General features: G+C 40.0%; 1 protein-coding gene and 1 long non-coding RNA gene across 7 annotated transcripts in view; one reads left to right on the forward strand and one right to left on the reverse strand.

Annotated features, from left to right (window-relative positions):
• CFAP61 (cilia and flagella associated protein 61) overlaps positions 1-24,918 on the reverse strand; it is a 282,753-nt gene that overhangs the window by 171,651 nt on the left and 86,184 nt on the right. For all 6 annotated transcript variants that reach the window (XR_009603648.3, XM_060611053.3, XM_060611051.3 and 3 more), the window contains 4 exons: positions 21,156-21,230; positions 16,455-16,633; positions 14,634-14,673; positions 11,881-12,020 (listed from right to left, as the gene is read on the reverse strand). Coding sequence is in view for 5 of the 6 variants with exons in the window: in XM_060611053.3 (XP_060467036.3) it covers positions 11,881-12,020; positions 14,634-14,673; positions 16,455-16,633; positions 21,156-21,230 (434 nt within the window). In the remaining variant the exon portion in view is untranslated. The remainder of the gene's footprint in view (positions 1-11,880; positions 12,021-14,633; positions 14,674-16,454; positions 16,634-21,155; positions 21,231-24,918) is intronic.
• The window catches only part of LOC145715367 (uncharacterized), a 209,011-nt gene that overhangs the window by 72,710 nt on the left and 111,383 nt on the right, over positions 1-24,918 (forward strand). The window lies entirely within an intron of this gene.

Consider the following 24,918-nt stretch of genomic DNA (forward strand, 5'->3'; position numbering starts at 1 on the left):
GAGTTCAAGCCCAGCACTGGGCTCTGTGCTGACAGCTCAGAGCCTAGGGCCTATTTCGGATTTTGTGTCTCTTCCTCTCTGCCCCTCCCCCACCGCACTCTGTTTCTCTCTCTTTCAAAAATAAACAAACATTTAAAAAATTAAAAAAATAAAAAAGAAAGGGGGCATCTCCAAATTGAGATGTGCTATATGCGTAAAATACCCACTGAATTCTGAAGACTTGGTACAAAAAAAAGAATGTAAATAAAGTATCTCACTGATACTTCTTTTATAGTGATGATATGTTGAAACAATAATATTTGGATATAAGGGGTTAACTGATAAATATCACCATTAACTTCACTCAATTTTTAAGCTTTTTAATTAATAGGGCTATCAGAACATTTAAAATTACCCCTGTGGCTCACCCTGTATTTTTATTGGGCAAGGCTACTCTCTGTTGCCTAGTGTTTGACTCTGAAAGCAATTTTTCCATTGTTTTTTTGCTCAGCTCAAAAAGCCAATGTAGGTTTCCTCCACAGGTGACCTTTTCAGCAGGCGTTTTGAGGCAAGTGGCCAGTGTGCATATGACTGCTTACAGATTGGAATGGCTGCTTGTTCGTTTTGCCTTTAATGGTATAAGGGGACAGGGACCTGTGGCCACCTGATAGGAAATACAAATGGGGCAATACTCACATGGCCTAATTGCTTTTATACAGCAACTGACAGGAACTCCAGAAAAAGTAAAAAATGAATATATATAAGAGGCAGATTCTTACTTAAAATGTATTCCTTAAAAAATCAATTATTAAAGTGGCTTTATTGAGAATGGTGCATTCAGTCAGTAACAAATACTGATTAAACACCTACTGAATGCCCGGTGTGTGTTCTGGGTATTGGGGATCCTTTAGAGAACAAGACAGTCCACACCTCCTGCTCTTATGGAGCTGATCTATTGATTCCAGAACCATCTTCTGAGAAATAATTGTGAAATTCCTTAAGGTTTTAGATAATGTATATGAGGTTAGAGATGGACCAGGAGTTATGGAGAACTTGGCCTGTGTTTCTTGGCCTGTGTTTCAGTAGAAAGCCCTTGAAAAATAAAACCAGCTTCAAAACAAAGTTGTAAGGATGCTTAGTGTTTTATTCCCAACATGTGTGATCCTTAATTAAATGAAATTATCTAAAAATATGTATGGGTGTCATATACACATGCACACACCAAAGGGAGATTGTATTTACTGTTGAATTAGCAAGAAGCCATCTTTATTCCTTGCCATATTTTCAGATAAATCTAAAGATTAAGAAAATTAATTGAGGGTTTACAAAATGATGCTAAGACCTTCTGTGGAATGAACTTTTAACAGGCTAAATCAACATCCAAAAATACAAAGTCTATTTTGATGTTTACATGTCAGAATTGGGCCTGGAAGGATTGCAAAAGATGATGAGTTCACTGTAGGTATCTAAATGTGGGCCCACTTCTTAAACTCCTCGTAAGTCTCAAACAAAGAGTTTCTGATCTTCATTTTTTCATTGTCATCTCTAGGCTAGGCTTTTCCTGCTGTCATATGGTGTCTAACCAGAAAGGGAACTCCCACCTCCCTCTACCTGTTCTGTCATCTTGCCCAACCTTCCCAGAAGTGAACTTATACTCAGTAACTGGGACAGTTTAACCATTCTTTTCCCAAGGGTTCAGCATGGTTCTAAAGTCACCTTGAATCAGAGAGATCAGCTGTGGTTCTCCTTACCTATCCTCATGGCTTCCTCCATCCCGTAGCTAAGGGGGTCCTACATGGGTCTATCTTGTTTCTTAACCCTTCTCCATAGGCCTTCAAGCTCTCAGGTCACCTCTCTCTTATACTTTCTCTCTCTGATTTACTTGAATGCCCAGGCCCATGATTCCCTAAGAAATGTCACCTCTCCATGAAGAAATGATGAAGTCCCTGCTCATTGGTTCCTTCTTGGGTCTTGAAAGTTTGGCAGCCATGGTCACCTGCTTCCCAGTGAGTTTTTATTTTTGCCCCATTTTTGGCAGACTCTGACCTCAAAGGTCGGAATTGATAGGACTTAATCAGACTGTACACATAACAAAATAGAAAATCATATATAAAATTAGAAGGAAAAAGATTTAATAGTTAATTTTTCAATCCCAAATTGAATGAATGTTTTAGACACCTGCAAGAGTATGTGCCTTGCAGAATACCCGGCAACTTTTTGATGCCACTAAATTAAAACAAAATGACAGAAAGAAGAAAAAGTAAGTTGAGTCTTTCTGAATTCCAAAGGAGTGATCTATGTAGTAGAAACCTAAAACAACTTGACAGTCATCAATATTTCAGCTTAAACCAAAAACAAACAAAATAAAACAATAACCACAAAATCAAGTTTTCTATTAGGTTCTATTCAAGGAGGCTGATTAAGAGCATCAGGACTGATATCACTACAACACTCTTGATGATATACGGGCCAGAAATAGGTATAAGTGACATGCTAGAAAAAATGACGACCAGGCATGCATGAATCACCCACAGAGAAGCAAATAAAAGAAAAATGTCAAGGGGATGAATCATTTAAAAGACAACTACCCAGAGGCATTTTCACTTATTGAGCAAAGTTGACAATTGGTGGTATGATTTAATTTAGTAGTAAATATTCATGTGTAGAAAATAATTTCTAGCACAATAAATAAGTTTGAAACATATTTCCCCAAATTAAAAATGGCAAATTTCAGAAAAACGTGGTTTGGAAGAGAAGGAAGATGGAATGAGTGGCAAGTTCAGCCAAATGTGGTCTCCACTCATGAATAAACAAGAGGAAGGAAAGCCAGTGTGAAGGTTAAGAATGGGCGAGCAGGAACGAAAGGAAAAAGAATCATTTATACTACATTCTAACCCCATATTAAGTTTGGAAACATCCTAGAGGTCACTGTATAAAGTAACAAGTGTTAAAAAGCATTTAGTTTATATACATTTATACTGGAAGTTAACATAAATATTATGTTCTTTTCAAAGACCAGCAGTCATAAGTCAAATGAGAGGGAACCTTGGTGTGGAATCTGTTGACAGAAGAGGTAGACATCGCTAACAATTGAATGAATGATTTGTTCCAGGGCTCACGAGCATGGCCGGAGGGCAGATGACAGACACAAATATAATTTCCCAAGGGAAGAAGAACGAGATTGGGTGGGAGACCAGAACATGAGGTCATGAAATTTAAAGTAACCAAACTTAAGAGCAAGAATGATCCATCCCAAATGTCAAGAGAAGTGAAGCAAAAAATGGAAGAATACGATAAATTGTAAGACCATGGTATAAAAAAGAGTAGATGTCATGGACCTGTGCCCACGTGGCTCCCCCATCACCTCCTTCCCTAAGAGGGCTCCCTCCACACCCCAAAGCCCAGCACGTCTTCATCCCCTTGTCTGCTTTATTCTTCACATTCACCCTCATCACTTACACACTTATTTTTATCTCTTCCCTTTGTGTCTTTCTCCTCTAACTAGAATGCAGGCCCCATGAGGGCGAGGATTTTTGTCTGTTTGAGTCACTTCTGCTTGCCCAGTACCTGGAATGGGGGCTGAGCATACTACACAGTCAACATGATGTATTGGATGAATAGGGCAGGCCTGCTGGGGCATCTGGAAAAGAAAACACGCGCCTGCAGCCAGCTCCCCCTTCTCCACAGTGGTGCACGGATGTCAGCCCAGAACAGCAGCAGCCATTCTGCCAATGGGATATAAGCCAGCTTCAGGCTGGAGCTGACACCAGGAAAAACAGAGTGGAAAAGGGAAAGAAACCCAAACCCCAAAGATTCAAACCCTAGAGCCCGGCCTGTCTCCAGACCTCCCAGTTCTATGAGCCAATAAATGCCCTATGGTTGAAGCCATTTTGAGTTGTGTTTTCTTTAATTTCTAACAGAAAGCATTCCCACTGATAATCTATGTTTTGAAATTTGAGAAGATAGCTTTAGGGAAACACAGGTTAAGGGGGAGGGTGTGTATGAAAAGACAAGAATTAGAGATAAGAGAAATGAACATTACTTGGTATAAGTGGAAAAAAATCCCTAAGACTGTCATAGTTCATGTATTCTTGTAAGATCTAGCCCAAAGGTCTATTTACATGATATAAAGAAGTGTTCACACCTCAACAGAACCAGAAATTACCAGATAACAAAAGGTTTAAAGTAGATGTGGCTTACATGGTTCTAGAAAATCTGTCTTTGGAGAGGAGACAGAATCATTATCATTTCATACCAAGAGACATACAGGGACCCCCCCACTTTATGAAAGTTTGCATTATACCACTTCATGTTTTGCTAACAGAAATAAATCTGAAGATGTTTACTTTTACAAAGAAAGTCATTATCACACTAATGTAGGTCTTTCAGGGAAGGGAAGTGGCCCTAATGTGAACTTCCAGAAAGTGTGGGGATACTTTTGGCTCTAACTGTATGAGATGTTTCATAACAACAATTTACTTTTGGATAAGGGGGGAAAGCTGTATTAAAAAACAAGCACCTCCAGCACTCCTCAAACTTCAACATGCATAAAATCAACTTTATGCACGCTTATGGCACACTTGTGAACAACACAGATTGTTCTGTGAACAACACAATCCAAAGGCCTGGGGCAGGGCCCGAGATTCTGCATTTCAGCAAGTTCTCATGGATGCTGATGCTGCTGATCTAGGGGCCATGCTTGGAGTCGAACCAAACAGTGTAGGAAAAACAGAGTTCCCCTTGAGTAAACAGAGATGAACTTGAGAGGGGAAGCCAGGTGCTCTGGGGCAGGAAGGTACAAGATGCTGTGTCCACGATGGCCTTGGAGAGCTGCCAGGCACCCCTGGATGGTCTTCCTTGACAACAGGGACAAACAAACCCTTATAAACCCTTACTCGCTAAAAGCTGAGTGTCCCTGTCACAACTACGAGGGGTTTGTGTCCCAGAGCTTCACTGCACAGACCCAGGCTTACAGAGGACACCAGTGCTGCACCTGGACCCCTCCTGCACTCTTGGCTAAGATGCAGGTGTCAGCGCACAGGAGCAGAGGAGTGACTATGAAATCATCCCAGAACTTTTAGAGAATGCTGTGGGGAGACAGGGGCCCTGTAAAGGCAGTGTTACTTCAGGAAAATCAAAGCCAGAGATCAATTTATTTTTATTATTTTATTTATTCTCAAAGTAGCTAACATACAGTGTAGTCTTGGCTTCAGGAGTAGATTCCAGTAATTCATCACTTACAATCACTTACAGTGCTCATCCCAACAAGTGCCCTCCTTAATGCCCATCACCCATTTAGCCAATCCCCCACCCCCATCAACCCTCAGTTTGTTCTCTGTATTTAAGAGTCTCTTCAAGGGCGCCTGGGTGGCTCAGTCAGTTAAGCATCCGACTTTGGCTCAGGTCATGATCTCACTGTTCCTGAATTTGAGCCCTGTTTTGGGCTCTGTGCTGATAGCTCAGAGCCTGGAGTCTGTTTTGGATTCTGTGTCTCCCTCTTTCTCTCTGCCCCTCCTGTGCTCGTGCTATGTCTCTCTCTCTCTCTCAAAAATAAACATTAAAAAAAAAGTTAAAAAAAAAAGTCTCTTCTGGTTTGCTTCCCTCTCTGTTTTTATCTTATTTTTCCTTCCCCCACCCCATGTTCATCAGTTGTGTTTGTTAAATCCCACATATGAGTGAAATCATATGATATCTGTCTTTCTCTAACTGCCTTATTTCTCTTAGCACAATACCCTCCAGTTCCATCCACGTTGTTGCAAAGGGCAAGATTTCAGTCAGAGGTCAATTTGAGGTGACAGTTGGACTTCTTGGAGTTCACTGCTATACTCACATTTCTGAACTTCATTTTATAAAATATGAAATTCCTCCAAAGTTAGTCTTTAACACCAATCATATTTCAAAAATACAAATATCTCTGGAAGGTAAGAGTGTGAGTTCGTCTTTCTTTCATATTTTTGGAGAAATAACTTCAAGCCAGCTGGCCTCCTCCTTTTCATCCAGCCAAGCTCAGCTGCCTGAAGTACAGGGCTTTTTTTAAAAGAGCAGAGGGAAGAAGGCAGTTCTCGAGATCATATTCCCTGTAGGAGCTGAGCAATCCTGACAGGCCAAACTACCACCTCTAACATTAAATGTATAGTTTCTCTAAAAAGCTCTTTGCGTTTACAATTTAGTTAAAGAATTAAAGAAAAGATCTAAATACCTAAAGTCAACAGTACAAGAAATAACACATGTTGGCAAGGATGTGGAGAAAAAGGAACACTCGTGCACTGTTGGCGGGAATGCAAACTGGTGCAGCCATGATGGAAAACAGTGTGGAGGTTTCTCCAAAATTTTAAAATAACACTACTCTATGATCCAGGAATTGCATCATCATCTTTGTGCAAAGAACACAAAAACACTAATTTGAAAGGATAGGTGCACCCCTGTATTTATTGCAACATTACTTACAATAGCCAAACTATGGAAGCACCCCAAGTGTCCACCGATTGATGAATGGACAAGGAAGATGCAATGGAATATTATTCAGTCATAAAAAAGAATGAAATCTTGCCATTTGCAATGATATGGACAGAACTAGTGAGTATTATGCTAACTGAAATAAGTCAGCCAGAGAAAGACAAATACCATATAATTTCACTCATGTGGAATTTAACAAACAAAATGAACATGCAAAGGGAAAAGAGAGAGAAAGAAACCAAGAAACAGATTCTTAACTACAGAGAACAAACTGATGGCTACCAGAGAGGAAGTGGATGGGGGGATGGGTTAAGTAGGTGATGGGGATGAAGGAGTACACCTGTTGTGATGAGCACTGGGTGATGTATGGAAGTGTTGAATCACTATATTGTATACCTGAAAATAACATGACACCGTATGTTAATTAACTGGAATTAAAGTTAAAATTAAATAAGTAATCTGAGTTTTTTCTAGAAAACATTGGCCTGCTGCCATGTTCGCAAAAGGGACATCCCCTGGTGGTAACAAACATGTGGGTTTTGAGGGGTGTCTTTCCCTGCACAAGCAAGAACAGGTTCTTCATGGAAGGGGGTATGGGAACAAGAGGAACAGCAAAAAGGGGCTACATGTGCAGACAAGCTGAGAAGCAGTGTAGAGTGGTTGTTCTTCACAGAAGAACAGAGGAAGGTTCCTGATGAGGGCTGAGATGGGAACAGTGGCAAAAGATGATTTTCTAGGGCAGCAAATACTACTTGGCATGCGAGCCTTTAATTTTTCAGAGAGGAACCCAGATGTACGTGATTTGCCCCAACATTATATGTGGGTGATAAAAAAAAAATGAAGCTGACACTGCAAATGAGTAGAGTGTACGAGGGGAAACGAGGGCCCTGCTACAAACCATGACTAATTTCCAGACAGGCGTTGAAAGTCTCATTATTTAAAACAATGAGATTTAACTTTTAATAAAAGCAAAATATGTTCATAGTAAAAAGAGAGAGTGTGAGAGAAAAAGAATATGAAGCCACTGAGAACGAGGCCACTACTCCAGCCAGACCCATGACCCATTCCTGATCCCGTGTCATCTGGTTGCTCTCCATCTCCAGTATATATTTATTTATAAAGAGAATCCCAAGTCATAAGAAAATGCCACCAACACAGTCTACTTAAGAATGCAATGAGTGTAAAGTATATTTTAATAAAAATTCCATTTGAATCATAATAAAAATCTTAAATCTCAGTATATGCAAAAATAACTAGCTTTTCTATTATAGAAGTAACGCGTGCCCATGATTTTCAAAAAAAATCAAACAAGGCAATTAAAAATGGGCAAAAGATCTGAACAGAAAGGTCACCAAAGTAGATATACAGATGGCAAATAGCATATGAAAAGGCGCTCCACACCATCCACCATTATGGAATTACAAATCAGAACAAGGCACCACTACACACCAGTTCGAATGGTGAAAATTCAAAACACTGACAACACCAAATGCTGGCGAGGATGTGGAGCGGCAGGAACTCTCATTCATTGCTGGTGGGAATGTGGAATGGTATAGCCACTTTGGAAGACAGTTTGGTAGTTTCTTACAAAACTAAACACTCTTACCATACAACCCAAACTTGTGCTCCTTGGCATTTACTCGAATGAGCTGAAAACGTACATCCACACAAAAACCTGCACACGAATATTTATAGCAGCTTTATTCATAACTTCCCAAACTTAAGAGTAATCAAGATGTACTTCAGTAAGTACATGGATAAACTATGGCACACCCAGACAATGGAATATTATTCAGCACTAAAAAGAAATGAACTATCAAGCCACGGAGGAACTTTAAAATGTGTATCACTAGTGAAAAAGGCCAATCTGCAAAGGCTGCATACTGTGTGATCCCAACTATACAACATTTTATTACTACTACTATTAGTGTTTGACTCCACACTTTTCTCACCATCCCAGACATCATTCCATATAGGATATAGAAATCTGTTTCTATTTCCTCAAAATCTGCAGAGTAATGTGCTGAATGAATATGCCAAAATTCATGTAGCCAGCCCCCAAATACAGTGATCATTTAGGATGTTTCTCAAAGTTTCACTTAAAAGGTTAATATATCAATTACAGAGAAAGCTCTCTGAAGCTACTCCACCATGCCCTTTATCACAGATTTTGCAGCAACTTTCTGAGGTCTCACTTACATTCTGTAAAATGCACCCATTTTAAATGCAGTTTGATGAACTCTGTAATATCTTGTAAGAATAAGACTACATGTATAAGACAGCTTGAGAAAGGTAAATTATAGAAAATGCAAGGTATTGATATTATTCCTACCACACATATACCATTTACTTTCTATTGATTGAGATGGTCCTGTCCTGAAACACAGCTGTGGGGAACAGCTCAACTGCCCTTTTCTTCAGTGATGCCCCCAGATTTGTGTCTGACAATGCACCCCTCCAACCCTTGAGCTTCCAGAACATCCCTAAGTAATGCCAACTAGCAGCCTCTGGCCCAGTGATGGGTCTGCACAGGACACAATCTGAGCCAATGAGATGCAAATAGATTTCTGTGATAGGGCTTTCGAAAAAAAGCATAACTACCACTCTTCCCATTGGACTTAAAGTGATATAAGGTCGAAAACTACCTCACCCGTCCTGTAACCACAGGGGAAGCAATGGTCTGAGAAAGGTCAACCTGAAAGAGACAGATTAATACAGACTAAACCCTGTATGAAACCAGCATCCCCACGATTCTTCACTTCACTCTGCGTAGTAATAGGTTCTCCAGTTACTTAAGCCAATTAGATGGGTTTCTACTACTTGCCAGCAAATGAAGTCTAGCCACTACTCAAGCTGGGTGTAGAAGAATTCCAAATTTTAGGCAATGTAAAGAAGGGAATTAAAAATCATCTCTGATGCTCTTCCTACCACCCAGGGCAAACACTGACCACCTCTAGAGTTGTAGGCCAGGTTCCCTGGGAGGCAGCCTCACACAGAGCTCTACCTGCTGGCGTTTGTTAGGGTGAGCTCCTGGGACCCTCCACCCCCATGAGCAGTGACAGAAGCAGGACAGGGCAGAGGGAGAAGTTAAGCTGCAAGCAATAGGGTCACAACAAACAAATAGGGTCACCAGCTGATCCCATGGGGAGTTCTGGCCCTGGGAAGACCCTTTAGAGTTGCCTCTCCTTGAGGTAGAGAGCTGCTGGCCTTTTAAATTGCTTCTCCTCCCCTCCCCACACACAAGACTAGTCGTTGGGTGCAGACTGCCTTGGGAGGGGCAGACTTTAGGCAAAGCCCTTCTCTTCAGTCCAGGGTAATCTCTTTCAAGGGAGACCCAGCTTCCAGCTGGTGGTACTCACACATTCCACAGTCAGAAAATGAGTTCTTTAGTCCTGAACAAGAAGGGTCTGTGTGGCACAGCCCCCATCACATCTGCATGTCTCCTTTTACTTTATTTTATTCATATGTTTTTTTCTTTCTTTAGAGGTTTAGGTCATATTTAAATGCTGTTTTATATATTGGTATGAGCCTAGCATTACATTCTGAGCATTTTCCAATCTTTTTTTTTTTTTTTTTTTCAAAGAGGAAGAGAGAGAGAGTGTGTGTGTGAATAGGGGAGAGGGGCAGAGGGAGAGAGAGAATCTTTTTTAAAACATTTTTTTAAATGTTTATTTATTATTTTTGAGAGAGAACAGGGGAGGGGCAGAGAGAGAGGTAGACAGAGAGGATCTGGATCTGAAGCGGGCTCTGCGCTGACAGCAGAGAGCCTGATGCAGAGCTCAAACCCACAAACCGTGAGATCATGACCTGAGCAGCAGTCAGATGCTTAACCAACTGAGCCACCCAGGTGCCAGGAGAGAGAGAATTGTAAGTAGGCTCCACACTCGGTGCAGAACCTGATGCAGGGCTCAATCCTACTACCCTGGGATCATGACCTGAGCTGAAATCAAGAATCAGATGCTCAACCAACTGAGCCACCCAGGTGCCCCTTTCCAATCATTATTTAATGAATTGCAAACAAGTTATAATTCTTTCACATAGTTATCATAAAGTATTTAGTCATTCTCTTACTATCAGACATTTAGAGTATTTCCAGTATCTTTAATCCTTATACATAAATTTCTATTTGCACCTCTACAACCAGTTTTTAGGATATATTTCTAGGAGTGGAATTAAAGGATTGAAGGATATGAACTACTGTAGCATTCTGGCCAATTGCCCTTTGAAATTTCATGTCAATTACATTCAGACTATTGCTACATAGGTCTCATTAGAACTGAACATTTCTCTATTTCACGTCTTGCCAACTGATCAAAATCAATGTCTCATTCTTGTTTTAGTTTCTTTTCCCCCATGAATGATAAGTTTGAAGATTTTAAAATATCTATTGATTTTTGTTTGTTTGTTTTTTCATATGCAAATAGTTGGCCTTTTTTTTTTTCTCAGTTTTTTTACTTTGGTATCAGATGGTCTTTTACTGATTTATTAAAGCTCTTTATATAGTAAACATACCAATCTTCTGTCTGCCATATTTGTTAAAATATCTCTCTGTTACTCAGTTGCATTTTACTTAAATTAGGGTGTTTCAGAAACTTTAGATAGTAAAAGAAAAAAATCTTAATATTTTTTTCCATGCTCTAAAAAGACCTTCCCCATCCTGAGACACAATTGGTCTTCACTGTGTCTTTACTGAAGATCAATCTTCACTGACACTCCTTGTCTATCACTCAGTGTTCTTCCTGAGGAAGGTTCTCCCTGCCTGGGCTGAATGTCCCGGTGATACCTGTTCATAGTACCACATGCCCATTGCTGCTGGTATGCCCTTCACAGCTACAGCTTTACATTTCTGTATGAACGTTTATAAGCTTTGAAAGGAGAGGAAATACATCTGTATGTCTTTCGCCATTGTATTCTCAGAATCTGGCAGAGAACACTTACACATTTTCTAATTTTTTTATTTTCAATATTCACATTTAACTCTTCAATCATCTGGGAATCTCTTTTACTGCAGAATATGAGAAATGCTTCTATCTTTATTTTGTCCCACCATTTACAATCATTCTTCCTTTTCCTGGTGTTATGACACAAATTTTATCATATATCATATATGTACATTTATACACACCTTTATACACACACACTTCATTCTTTCTATATTGGGAGTTTCTATATTGGGAGTATTCTATATTGGGAGTATACTGGAACTCCCTTCTTGTGTTACACTGTTCTACTGGCATTGTTTTCATTGTTGTGGAGTTATATTATGTTTTAATATCTGCCTGGACAAGTAACTTCTCAATATAACTTTTTCCCTAAATGTATTGGTTAAAATCACTGATCAAGCCCACCACTAGTGAGACAAGTTAAAATGGTAGCAAGCTCCTTGCTCCATTCTCTTTTCTTAATTTCATAGATTGTCTTTTGGCCAAACATATGTCCACCTACTTGAGCAATCCAGCCCGATGGAAGACATAGAGATCCTGCTCCAGGGTGCAGTTGTTGAAGGGGACAATCTTCACGAAGTTCTGGATGAGGACAAACTCAGGGGTGAGGTGCGGCAGAGAGATGATGCAGAAGTTCTTGTCCTAACATGATTGGCAACCAGGCACACAGGAAGAGAATTAGAACCCATTTATCACTGAACAAATTCCTGCTGCAAAACACTACAGAAAAAAAGGAGCAAAATGTATAAAGGACAGAGTATTCAAGTTCAACTTTCCTATAATTTGGAAAGTAATCATAAGTTCAAGAAGATGAGGAACTGTAAGAACACAGAGAAAAATCTCTGAGAGTCTGGCCAACCTAAACAAATGAATATTGTGAGCAATGGGACCCATTCATTATAGGTCTTTGATGGAAGTAGGTTTTTAAAGTAAGGTCATTTGTGTTTGCAAATTCACTTGCATCCAGAAGTAAATCACTGTGTGATAGCAAAGGCCCTATGCTTACTAAGTGACACTGCACCAGCTGTGGTCCCCTCCTCTGAGATAAGAGGGTGGTGGTACTCCAGGCTTTTCTTCTCTAAAATCCTGTGGTTACACATTAATGGATGTCTGTATTTTATCATGACATAATCCCATTGAGGTGAACAGATCTAAGGAAGACATGTTTCACCTGAGAAGTGGGTTTAGTTAGCACGCATAGGAGGGTCCACATGTCCTGACACCTACCGCTGACCTCTGAGATCTGCGCTGCCCAATGTGGTAACCAGCAGCTGTGTCTGGCCACTAAGCATTTGGAATGTGGCTAGTGTGACTGGGGAGCTGAATTTTTTATTTTATTTCATTTAAGTTAATTTACATTTAAATTTGAAACTGATACTCAATTCAGTTACTGGAGAAGTTTTATGTATGTTGGAACAACTTGGGTATAATAGGAATCTATGTATTCAACTCTAAGTTTTATGAAATCTAAAGGCAAATCAAGTATTTCTGATGAAAATATAGAGTGCTACAGGTGTAAAATACATATTGGATTTCAAACACTGGGAAAAAAATGTAACAGATCTCATTAATAATGTTTCATACTGATTACATGTTTAAATGATTAAATTTGGACATATTCAGTTAAAGTATATTATGAAAATTGATTTCACCTGTGTCTTTTTTACTTTTCTTTTAAATGTGGCTGCTAGGATATTTAGAATTCATTATGTGGCTCGAATCTGTGTTCTCTCGGACATTGCTGTCCTACACTATCTATGTTCCATACATCCTGATTGACCCTCTGCCAGGTGCCTGCAGGAGCAGCCTGCTCTTCCCAGAGCTAATTTGTCCCTCTGGGATCTCCCCTCCTCCTGAACCCTGTGAAGGCATTACTTGTGTTAATCCAAAACCCTGGGGACATTTGTGCAAACCGAAGGAGTGAATTGTTGTTTGACCTTATCTTCCTTCTTTCTAGCAAAATAACGCAGTTCCTTTTGGGGAACTTGAAAGTCAAGTTGTTAAAATACTCAAGCTGAAAATAAGAAATGGGTACCTAGTCCCAGTGGGCTTCCTCTGGGAGGAGGACACTGTAATGAATTGCTTTGACTTAGATTTGAAGGATTTAAGGGTGAATAATAAAGGTATTTTGTTCCTCTCTCCTCATTCCCTGAAATGAAGTAAAATTAAACAGTAAAAGTGTCTTTTGACTTTCTAAAGGTGGCATTGCTTTTGTAATGCTGAAGATCTGCCTTCACAGGGATTTCAAAACAGGAGTGAATTTAAATTTAGGGAAATTACTTTGAGGCATCCCTAAGGGAAACTGGCTTTGTAAAATCTTACCTTAGGGTATCTATATTGCTTTATGAGCTTCAAAATACCTTAAAATTAATCCGAAAAAAATTATGATGCAGAACATTATTGCAAGGCTGCATTATATTAACAAAATGAGGAAATACAATCTACGATTACATAAGTTTCAGGAAACCTCATTAAATCATATTGGTTTCTTGCCTCAGTGGAAAGGGTATCAAGGAAAAATAAAACAATAGATGTTTTCCTTGTAATTAGCCAACTGAAGAAGTCTAGTTATTGACTTGACTTAACTGATAGGTGGGCCACGGAAAAAGTCTTTATAAAAATCCAATTTGTTCCTCAATTGTCTTCCATCCCCACTTTCTTCCCTCCAATAAAGAGATAAGAGGTTGATCAGAATCTCCATCCCTTGAAAACAATGAAACAAAAATGGAGGAAGAGGACAGGAGTAGAGTGTCTTGTTTGCACTGGCCTGTTTGCCTGGCACTCATTCGCCAAATGTGTTGTAGTGGGTTGAGCGCCTCCTATGTGTCAGGCACTGTGTCAGGCAATGCCAACCAGGAAATCAACCACAAGTTCCTGCTTACCTACTCTCAGAAAAGCAACGTAATGGTTTCAGAATTCTTTGAACCAATGTAAGCTATAAAGTGATACAGCAGTCCAATCCACATTAGTGTAATTTTTGACATTGTAATGTACTACCTGCATTCTATTAATGATTTGATTCTATCTCTAAAAAAAATGTACCTTGAAACTATTAAAACAGCAATGACAATATTTTCTATTTTTAAGAGTTCATGATATGTCATTCAACCTTATTTTCAGAACACAGAAGCAGTTCAAACCTCAACATTCATAGCAGTGTAAATGTTTGGACAGTGTATATGGCATTTCATTTTTTTTATAACTTTTCCAGCTTACAGAACCAATTATATTACTCAAAATTCAGTATGTACTTACAGGGAAAAGACTGAAGACAAAATTCATAAAGTCCAGTGACCTATAAACAAAACAGTAAGCACGGTCACTGACCTGCAAGCAGGTGTAGCATCAGTGTATATTTAAGGAGATTTATGGTTCTCTTCCTGTCAGGCAGTGATAGGCAACCACCAGTTAGAACTTGGGTCTGACTGAACATTAATCAGCTGCAGAAAGTCATAAGCTTCAGATGTCAGTAACAAAGTCTTTTTCTAGAACTAAAGACATTATTATAGTAACTAATAATCTGCGCATGCAAAAAGCAACATAGTCATTCTGTGACTGTAATCCCTCCCTTCCTTTTTGTTAGAGCTGTGGGGGAGACGTGGGTATATTACAAGCAACTCTGATCTTTCTCTCTTTTACATGTAAAAGATTTTCTGACCAGCTGCAGAGCTATAGTCACAGGCAAACCATAATGGGTCACTGAATTTGTTTGAAAATTCAAAAGCCTCATTTAAGCACACTCATATCTGAATGCACAGGGAAAAATAAATATATACAACTCTAGAAGGGTTTATAGGCTTTTTAGATGTCTTCAATATAAAAAAAAAAAAAGATTTCCCCTTTCAACTCCCAAGATTTCCAAATAAATCGAAAACTTAAGAGGAAAAAAAGTACAAGTAAAACATGGTTCTAAGTGAGGCTGAGAGACTGGGAATGTGTTTCAATACATCTTCTAAAAAGGAAATGTCCAGCAACACTCTTGGTCATCTAAAGGATACTCCAGAACTTTCCAGTCTATAAGAATGGGCCAATCCTTTCCTCTTCAAGATTGTTCTGTGGATAAAATGGTGGAGTAGGTGGGGATTCTAAAGAAGATGTGGAATCTAGCACCAAGGACAGAGGTCCACTTCCAGACTACAGGTGGCAGCAAGCACTGAACACATGGGGACAGGAAGTCGGGTGGCTGAGTGGTCTGGTGGGTACCCCGACTTTGTCTGCCACAATGCCTCCTCCTCCTAGCAGCTGCCCTGGATTGTTGTTTACTAACCCCCCTCTCAGATTACATTTGGGTAAGGCTCCAGCCCCAAATTTGGGGTGGGGAGCATGAGGCCAGGGAGTAAGCTACCATCATATCCTGGCCTGGCCCCATCCATCAGCTTGAATGAGCACACAGTCTGATCAGGCCCGATGGGGCTGTCGCTAGGAAGCCAGGCTCAAACCAAAATGTCCTCCTCACTAGCTTCGGGCACATAGCCTGAGCCCCACTGTCCATTCTTTTGGCCCCAGGTAGGGACAGTCCTCTGAGAATGGGGACCAGCAGCAGGGAACGAGTTAGGAGGTAGAGAGAGAAACTTCGTATGTGACAGGGTTATCTGGGATCAAGCCACATTAAAAAATGAATCCTACCACTGGACTTATCCTTTGTTATATAAGGCAATTATCCCATTTTTTTCAAATCCAGTTTGGGTTGGATTTTCTGTTATGTGCAACCAAAAGACTCCAGACAAGCAGCAACCTAAATCTAAAGCCCCCTTCAAAATGCGAACATTAGAGAATGGAGGGTAGCATACAGTTTCATAAGTGAAGATTTTCCTCTTACACAGGTGAGCCAAAATCTGCGCTGTAGATTTGGCCCAGTTCTGTAGCCCTTACCCAAATTTTAGGGACAGAAATCTCTAGAAATAGGGCCCAGAAACCTGTGCTTAAAAAAACAAACAAAAAACAAACAAAAAAATCCCCAGGAAATTAGAATGTGAGGCCAGATTTGGACATGATGGGCTCCACAAGAGTAAAACGTGAGGCCACCAATGCTGTAAGAAGTCTTACCATAATAGACAACCTGGGATTGGTACTTACCTTGCTTCATACTTCTCCTCAATACAAAAGAGCTGAATACAAAAAGCGTCTGAGGCTCCCTTGTAGATGGGGCGGAAGGAACTGCTCTCCTCAGGCAGCGAAAGGGGTCCCAAGCTCAAACTGCTGATGCAGTAATCTGTGTCACCGACACTGGACTGCTGACTGAATTTTTCTGTGTCCTAGAGCAAGGAGACAGGAGGAACCAAATAGGAATCCTATTCATTTTCTGCAATTTAATGGGCTAGTGGTTACATCATCTCTACATTATACCATCTCCCTAGGACAAATGTGACAATCTCACCTGAATCGAATCATCCTGAGCCAGGCATAGTTTTAAGGAGATGTTCTCAACGAGATGTTCAAGATTTATAAAGGGATTGAAAGAAGTCCTCATATGAAGATCAGAAAACGAATGGTTTCCATTGGTCTTTCATATAGGATCTGTATTTTAACTACAACACTGGCTAGAAGTTAGAGTGTGGTAGTAATATATATATATTAATTCCACAAGCAAAATACCTCTGTCCACCAAAGTGTTTTCACTGTGATTTTGTGCTACAAGAACTTTGGATCTGCGGACTCTTTGGGTGGTTTCATGATGAGGTGGAGCCCAGTCCCTTGCTGGGACCCACCCAGAAAGTTAGCATTGGACCTTCCAGCCTTGTTTTAGGGGCACCCAAGAAGATGTTATAGTTCAGTTAGAGGAAAATGATTCATTCTGAGAGCCTTCTTGGGAGTTCTTTTAAATCAAAGCAATACATTAAACATTAACATAATATCAGCACTAAAAACCTATAATGAAAATCAGGAGTCCCCTGTCCTTCCCATTGCTCTTCCCATTGGGTAGCCCTTTCAACTTTCTCATTTCTTTGGCATTTACCCCCATGTTTCTGAATGTGTGTTAAATGCACTTTCTTAATTCCTCAGTTTTTGAAACTCCCTACTGGACACTGATGTGGTAGGTAGATGTAACCTTGCGCTACCCTCTTCCCCATTTCCTATCTCCTTGTGTCTCAATATAATTAGAGCACAATTCAGGGCTCAATCAGTAAGTACTTACATTGTTATGATTATGTAGATATCATGGTTGCTTTTGAGCAAAGATGTATAACAGGACTTGTTATTTGTGTACTTTGCTTTAATTCACTTAGTTTTCTATTTTTTTCACACACTTTATCAGATTTGCTAAGTGTTTGTCAGTATTATTTTCTAAACAACCAGGCATTTGAAATAATCTATAACTTCATTTCTTCTCCCCCACCCCCCTACCCGCCACCTTGATTGAGCCTTGTTCTATCTGTCTGCTGCCCTACCTGCCTTTTTGTTTTCCAGCTCTTGTTTCCTAAGTTCTGGTCTTTTCAATCCCTTCTTTGTTCATGGTCATGCCTTTTTATCACTGGAGCACATTTCTAGCTCCATAAAATAAACAGTGCTATGTAGGTAGCAAAACTCAACAGCCATTGGCTAACTGGGGCACTTCATGGGGTGATCAGACACAGACCTGGCATTTTATGGGGTAGCCACCTCCAGGAACATTACCTGGAGGCCTTTTCCTTGGGGCTGTCAGGTTTGGGGAGGAATTAAGTTCTCCAATCTCTTGCATGAGAAACTGTGATAGGCAGAAGAGTGGCTCCCCAAAATGTGCATGGCCCAACCCCCAGAGCCTGAGAATGTTACTTTACAGGGCAAAAGAGACTGTGCAGAGGTCACTGAGTGAAGGATTTTGAGCAAGGAGATTCTTGGATTATCTGGGTAGGCCCAATATAATCAGAAGGGTCCTCATAAAATAGAGGCCGGAGAGTCAGAGTCAGAGACTGAAAGATGCTACACTACCAGCTCTGAAGATGGAGGAAGGCGCCACGTGCCAAGGAATGCAAATGGCTTCCAGAAGCTGGAAAAGGCATGGGAATGGTTTCTTTCCTAGAGCCTCCAGAAGGAACAGAGTCCTGCCTGAACCTGGATCTTAGCACAGTAAGACCAGTTTGGGGTTTCTGACCTCCAGAACTGTAAAATAATAAATTTATGTTGTTTTAAGACACTAAGTTTGTGGTAATTTGTTACAATAGTGATAAAAAAAAAAAGAACTAATACAAAGACCTGGCTTCCAGTATTTGGAGAAGATGGTGGGAGGAGAGGGCAAGGGTTTCTCCATTTGATGAAGAGTTCCACTTACTCATGTATTTTGTCTTTCCCCATTACACAGTCTCACACGGTGTGGGCTGAACCTAAATTGGGAGCTGCTTCTGTTTCATCTGTCCAGAGAACAGTCATCTAGCTGCTTCACTTGAATACGGTTGATGAGCCAAGTGCTGTCTGCAAGGACTTTAGCGTCCCCAACACTGCATAGGAGACTGTCAGACCCCTTGTTTCAGTCTGGTCCTCGCTCTGCCTTCCAGAAGGCCCAGGCCCTGGGACTTTTGTGGACACAGGAGGAGAAGGGACTCGCTTTCTGCTAGTCCCTCCCCTCACAGTCGTGCTGGACTTTCTTCTTTCTCTGCTGTGCTAAGCCAGTGTAAACTCCTCCATCGATTTTCTTATTGTAAACATTTTGAAAGGGCTCACCTTCCAATATCTCCTCTCTTACTCTTGTTGTCTTTGTGGATTTGCAGTCTTCTTATTGCTTTACAGTCATTTCCGTGTCTTTTTCCAGAAGGGAGAGGAGATAAACATGAGACATCAATCTACCTTGTTGACCCAGATGCCTTCTGAGGTTCCAGTATGTCTAACGCAGTGGGACCATCCTGTCCCCTCCTGCACATGCTTGTTTGGATCCCTGCAGGAATAGCTGCCCTCTTGGAAATAGAGCATGCCTCACCCCCTATTGTATGCCTCACTCTTTCCTCCCTGGGGCCCAAGGAGTCAGTGCTCTGGTGTGGGTTTCCCCAGAAGCAAACTCTGAGCTAAGTTTATTTGGGAAGTGATGTCAGGAAATTTTGCAAGAGGAGTAGGGAAGTGAGGCAAGGAAGGGAAAGACACCAATACAGAGTGTCCCACTCCATCCCACTGAGATCCCTGGGAGACTCGGGAGAACACACCTCAGAGCTGTCCCACCTAAAAGGCAAAGAAACTGGGGTGCTGATTCTCCAACTGCCTTCAGTCATTGTCTGATGGCTGCTCCCCAAGGATTCTGACCTGCCTGCAGGCACAGCACTGGAGAATGACCAGGTACCTGAAGTCCTCATCCTTGGGTGCTGAGGAATGAGCAGAGCCGGAAGGATACGGGTGGGATCCCATGGCATACGCTAAAGTGAGATTCAGAAAATGGACCTGTGCCTGCCTGGTGCGCTCTCTTCCTAACAGTACATCCTGCTCCTGACCTGCTTTCTCCAGTCTTCCACACTTGCCCAGGAGGGCAGACCCTGATCCAAGGGTGAAGTCTGCCTCCAGCTGGCTGTGTACACTGAATTCAGGAGGGGGAAATAGGAAATCCACTTGTTACAGGTCCAAGCTTTGTTCTCCAGTTCAGCTTTAGCCATTATAAAATGGTACTTTAATCCCCAGCTGTCTTCTGTGTAGACTTCCTAATTGCTCAGAATCTGGAGGAGAAAGGGGTATCAAAAGCTGGCGGTCTCTCAGAATTCCCCTGTCTGAGATTAGTGTTAATGTGTCCCAGAACCTCCATGGAGATGACTCAACTTCCTGTCCCCTCTTCAAGGGCTCTCCAGACTTCTCAGGTTGACTCATGAGTCCATAAGACATGCCAGGGAATCCACTGAAAGCTCACAACTATGCTCAGCACTGGAAAATGAAGCGTGTCTGATTTTATGGCACTCTCCCACTTAAAACTTTCAAAGCCTTCCTTTGCTCCTTAGGAAAAATTCAAAATCCTAAGCAGGGTCCACAGAGCCCTGCCAAACTATGTGAATCCTTAGGTTTCTAGTAGGAAACAGAGGGCTCACTCCAATGGAGCAGACACAGGAGGTTTAACAAAGGACAATGGGTGAAGGTGTGGGCAGGGTGAAGGGAAACCAACAAAGGATGAGGAAGTGTCCCAGGGATGGCAGCTGGCGGAAGATGCTACCACCCTTTGGCCTGAATCAGTAACAGGCGGGAGCAGTTCCTGGAACCTGGAACCATATATATATATATACACACATACACATGTGTGTATATATATATATGTGTATATATACGTGTATATATATGTATATGTGTGTGTGTATATATATGTGTATATATACGTGTATGTGTATACGTATATATACACACATATATACATACGTGTATATATACATATATACACACATATGTATATATACATATACATATATATATACACATATACATATATCAACAATACAAAATACATACAGGTGTGTGGATGAGCATGTTTGTGGGCAGGTGACACACATAGTTAGAGAAAACTCTTACAAATGTGTTGCCCCTCCAAAATGCTTTCTTGCTGGACAATGGGAAGAAGAGGAAAAACTGTATTTACTGAAATCGTTGCCAATAATTAATATAGAGAGTATAGTTTCTAGGACCAAGCTGTACATGGGATATAAAGGATTCATCACCGTGGAGGAAGGCCTCATTGAGGAAGGCTTTGTGGAGCAGGTGTTAAAGAAGGTGGCAGATATGAACTGGTAGAGAGACGCAGGGAGGCCTGGAGGAGGAATGGGCACACCAACACTCAGCAGAGAGCAGCGAACCTTGTGGGGAGCCAAGCAGCAGGCGCGCAAGGCCCTGGGCAAGCCCTACCTCCAGTTCACTAGCATTTCCGCTTCGGACTGTTGATGACATCTCCTCAGCTGGGGCTTCTTCTATGACTTCCCCCTGCAGGTGACAAAGGCAAGACATTTAATCAACACCTGCAGTGGTTCAGCACCCAAGCTCTGGGACCAGCTGCCTCGGTTCAGATCCTGGATCCATGGCTTACTAGCTTGGGAAAGTCATGGAACCTCTGAGGCCTCATCCGTAAAAAGGGGCTAAGAGCAGTGCCTACCTCACAGGGTTGTTATGAGGATAAAATAAGAACAAGGAGATAGGTGCCAGCTCAGTGCCGGCTCCTCCGAATTCCCTGTAGATGGTAGTTATTACTTCGTTATTCTTATTCTTCTGTGTACCTTGAAAGCTACACTGTTTTTTTCAAATGCTTTATTGACAATAACTTTTGAAAAGTTGTAACCTATATATGCATCCATAAAAATATCACCACAATAAAAACAATGAATATGTACAGCACTCCCAAAAGCTTCCGTGTTTCTAGATGCCCCTCCCACCCACCCTGTGCTATTTGGCCAACCATAGGCAAACAATGATCTGCTTTTGGTCACTACAGATTATAGGCTGAGTCTATTTCTGGATCTTCTATTCTGTCCCATTAATCTACTTGTTGTCCTTGGCATCGTCATCACACTGGCTTAACTACAAGAACTATGCAGTAAATCTTGAAATCTGTGGTATTCATCCAACAACTGTTCTTCTCCAAAGTTGTTCTGGCTATTCTAGGTCCTTTCCATTTATCAATTTTTCAATTTCTGTAAAATTTCTGAAATTTTGACTGGGAATGCATTGGTCAATTTGGGAAGAGTTGACATTTTGACAACATCAAGTCTTCAAAACCAGGAACGTGGGGCATCTCTCCATTTATTTAGGTCCTATTTCTCTCAGAAATGTTTTGTAGTTTTTGGTGTACGGGTCCTGAACATCTCTTGTCAGATTTATCTCTTAGTATTTTGTATATTTGTACTGTTGTAAATGGTATTTATTTCCATTTCTGATTGTCAATTACTATTATATAGAAATAAAATTGAACTTTGAATATTAATTTTAAATGCAACTTGCTAAATTATTTACTAGTTCTAGTAGCTGTGTTGTAGATTCTAGATGATTATGTTATTGGCAAATAAAGAACAGTTTTAATTCTCCTTTTCCAATCTGGATGCCTTTTATTTGCTATCTTTTTACACTGGCTTGAGCTTCCAGTATAATTTTGAATAGAAGTGGTGGGAGCAGACCATTGTTCCTGGCCATGGTGTAAAAAAATTCAGTCTTCTACCATTAAGTGTGATGTTAGCATACAGGTTTTTCAAAAATAAAGTCTAGGGAATTGAAATTCTTTCTGATTCCTCATTTTCTGAGAGTTTCAATGTCGAATTTTCAAACGCCTTCCCTGTATTTTTGAGAGAATCATATAGGTTATCTTTTTTAGCTTGTTTATAGGGTGAGTTACATAGACTGATTTTTTCTGTGAAACCAACTTTGCATTCCCAGAATAAAGTCTACTTGGCCATGATATACTATCTTTTTATATATTGATTCAAATCACTAAAATTTTTATTAGGATTTTTCCACTGATGTTCATTAGAGCTATTAATCTGGAGTTTTGCCTTCTTGTAATGTCTTCTGTTGTCAGAAAACATACTTTAGATGACTTAAATCCTTTTACATTTATTGAGATTAATTTTGTGGCCCAAAATACAGTCTATCTTGGTAAATGTTCCATGTGCACATGAGAAGAATGTGTATTCTGCTGTTTTGGGGGTAGAGTGTTCTTAAGTGTCAATTAGGTCAAATTTGTTGATGGTGTTCTTAGGATCTATATTCTTCTTGATTTTCTACTTGTTCCATCAATTACTAAGGGAAGGATACTGAAATCTTCAAATATGGTCATTTACTCATTTGCATTTGCAGTTCTATCAATTTTTGCTTCATGTGTTCTGAAATTCTATTAGATGCATAAATATTTAGGATTATTATGTCTTTTTGACCTTTGTTATTTCTGGTAATATTCCCTGTTCTGAAATCCACCTTGTCTGAAGTGAATAAAGCTACTAGCTGTCTTGCTGTCTTTTAATTAGTGTTAGCATGCTGTGTCTTTTTGTATCTTTTAAATTTAAACCTATTTGTATCTTTGTATTCAACCTATTGTATCTTTGTAGTTTGTATTTTTGTAGTCTGCATATAACCGAGTCTTCCTTTTTCATCTAATCTATTTCTGCCTTATATGATCTTTGGGATAGTCAATGTACACTATATTTAATGTAGTTATCAATATGGTTAGGTTTAAGTCTGCCAACTTGCTATTTGTTTACTAGGTGTCCTTTTTCGATATTTTTGCCTTCTTTGTATTAGTTGTATATATCTTTTCAAGAATTTTATTTTTAAGTAATCTCTACATCCAACATGGGGCTCAAACTCACATCCCTGCAATCAAGAGTCACATGCACTACCAACTGGGTCAGCCAGGTGCCCCAGTTGTATATTTTTACGATTCCACTTTCTCTCTTCAGTAGGCTTATTAAGTATAACTCTGATTTTGATTTGTAACGTCAATATTTTTTTCGAATTTATGGTATACATCTTTAGTTTATCACATCTACCTTTAGGTGATATTATACCACTTCAGGTATGGTAGAAAAGCCTTCAAATAATATATTTACATTTCTCCCCTCTTGGTCTTTGTATTAGTCTTGCCATACATTTCATTTTTTACATTTTCTATATAAGCTCCACACTGTGTTGTGTTTATTTTATTTAAATAATCAATTATCTTTTAAAGAGATACAAATAAGAAGAACAAAATCTTACACATTTACCGTTATGATTTCCAGGGCTAGCCATTCCTCTGTGTAGATCCAGAGTTCCATCTGGTATCATTTTTCTTCTGTCTGAAGGACTTCAACATTTCTTGTAGTATGCGTCTGCTGTTAATGAATTTTTCCACTTTTTGTGTGTAGATGAAAATCTTTATTTTATCTTTATTTTTGAAAGATACTCATAGACATATAATTCTAGGTTGAAAGTTTATTTTCTGCCAGTTCTTTAAAGATGCAATGCATGGTCTTCCTGCTTGCACTGTTTCCAATAAGAAATCTGCTGCAATCATTATCTTGGTTCCTCTTTTCCCAACTTGTCTCCCCACCCCCCCATTCTGCTTGCTTTTAAGATTTTCTCTTTTTCACTGGTTTTCCATGATTTGATTATGATAAGTTTTGGTCTAGTTGTCTTAGTATTTCTTGTGCCTGCTGTTTACTGAGCTTGTGTCTATGGGTTTACTGTTTTCATAGAATCTAGAATGTGTTTAGTCCTCATTTCTTCAAATATTTTTTTCTGTTCCAACTGCTCTCTCTTCTTCTTTATGGACTCTGATTGCACACATATTAGCTACTTATTAACCCAAAGCCTACTGATACAATGATCTTTTTTATTTTTTAATTCCCATTTCTATCTCAAGTTTAGTAACCTTTTTTTCTGTGATGTTTAATCTATGGTTAATCCAGTGTATTTTTCATCTCATGAATTGTAGTTTTTATGTCTAGAGGTTTTATTTGGGGTGTTTTTTATATCTTCTATGTCTCTTGATGACCTTTGAAACTTAGATAGTTAGAATAACTGCTTTAATGTTCTTGTCCACTAATTCTAACATCTGCTTCAGATCTGGGTTAATTTCAATTGGATGAGTTATCTCCACCTTACGCATCATATATTCCCAGTTTTTTGAGTGCCTGCTAATTTTTTG

This window comes from Panthera onca, chromosome A3, assembly GCF_046562875.1.
Source record: "Panthera onca isolate mPanOnc1 chromosome A3, mPanOnc1 haplotype 2, whole genome shotgun sequence".
Classification (NCBI taxonomy): Eukaryota; Metazoa; Chordata; class Mammalia; order Carnivora; family Felidae; genus Panthera; species Panthera onca.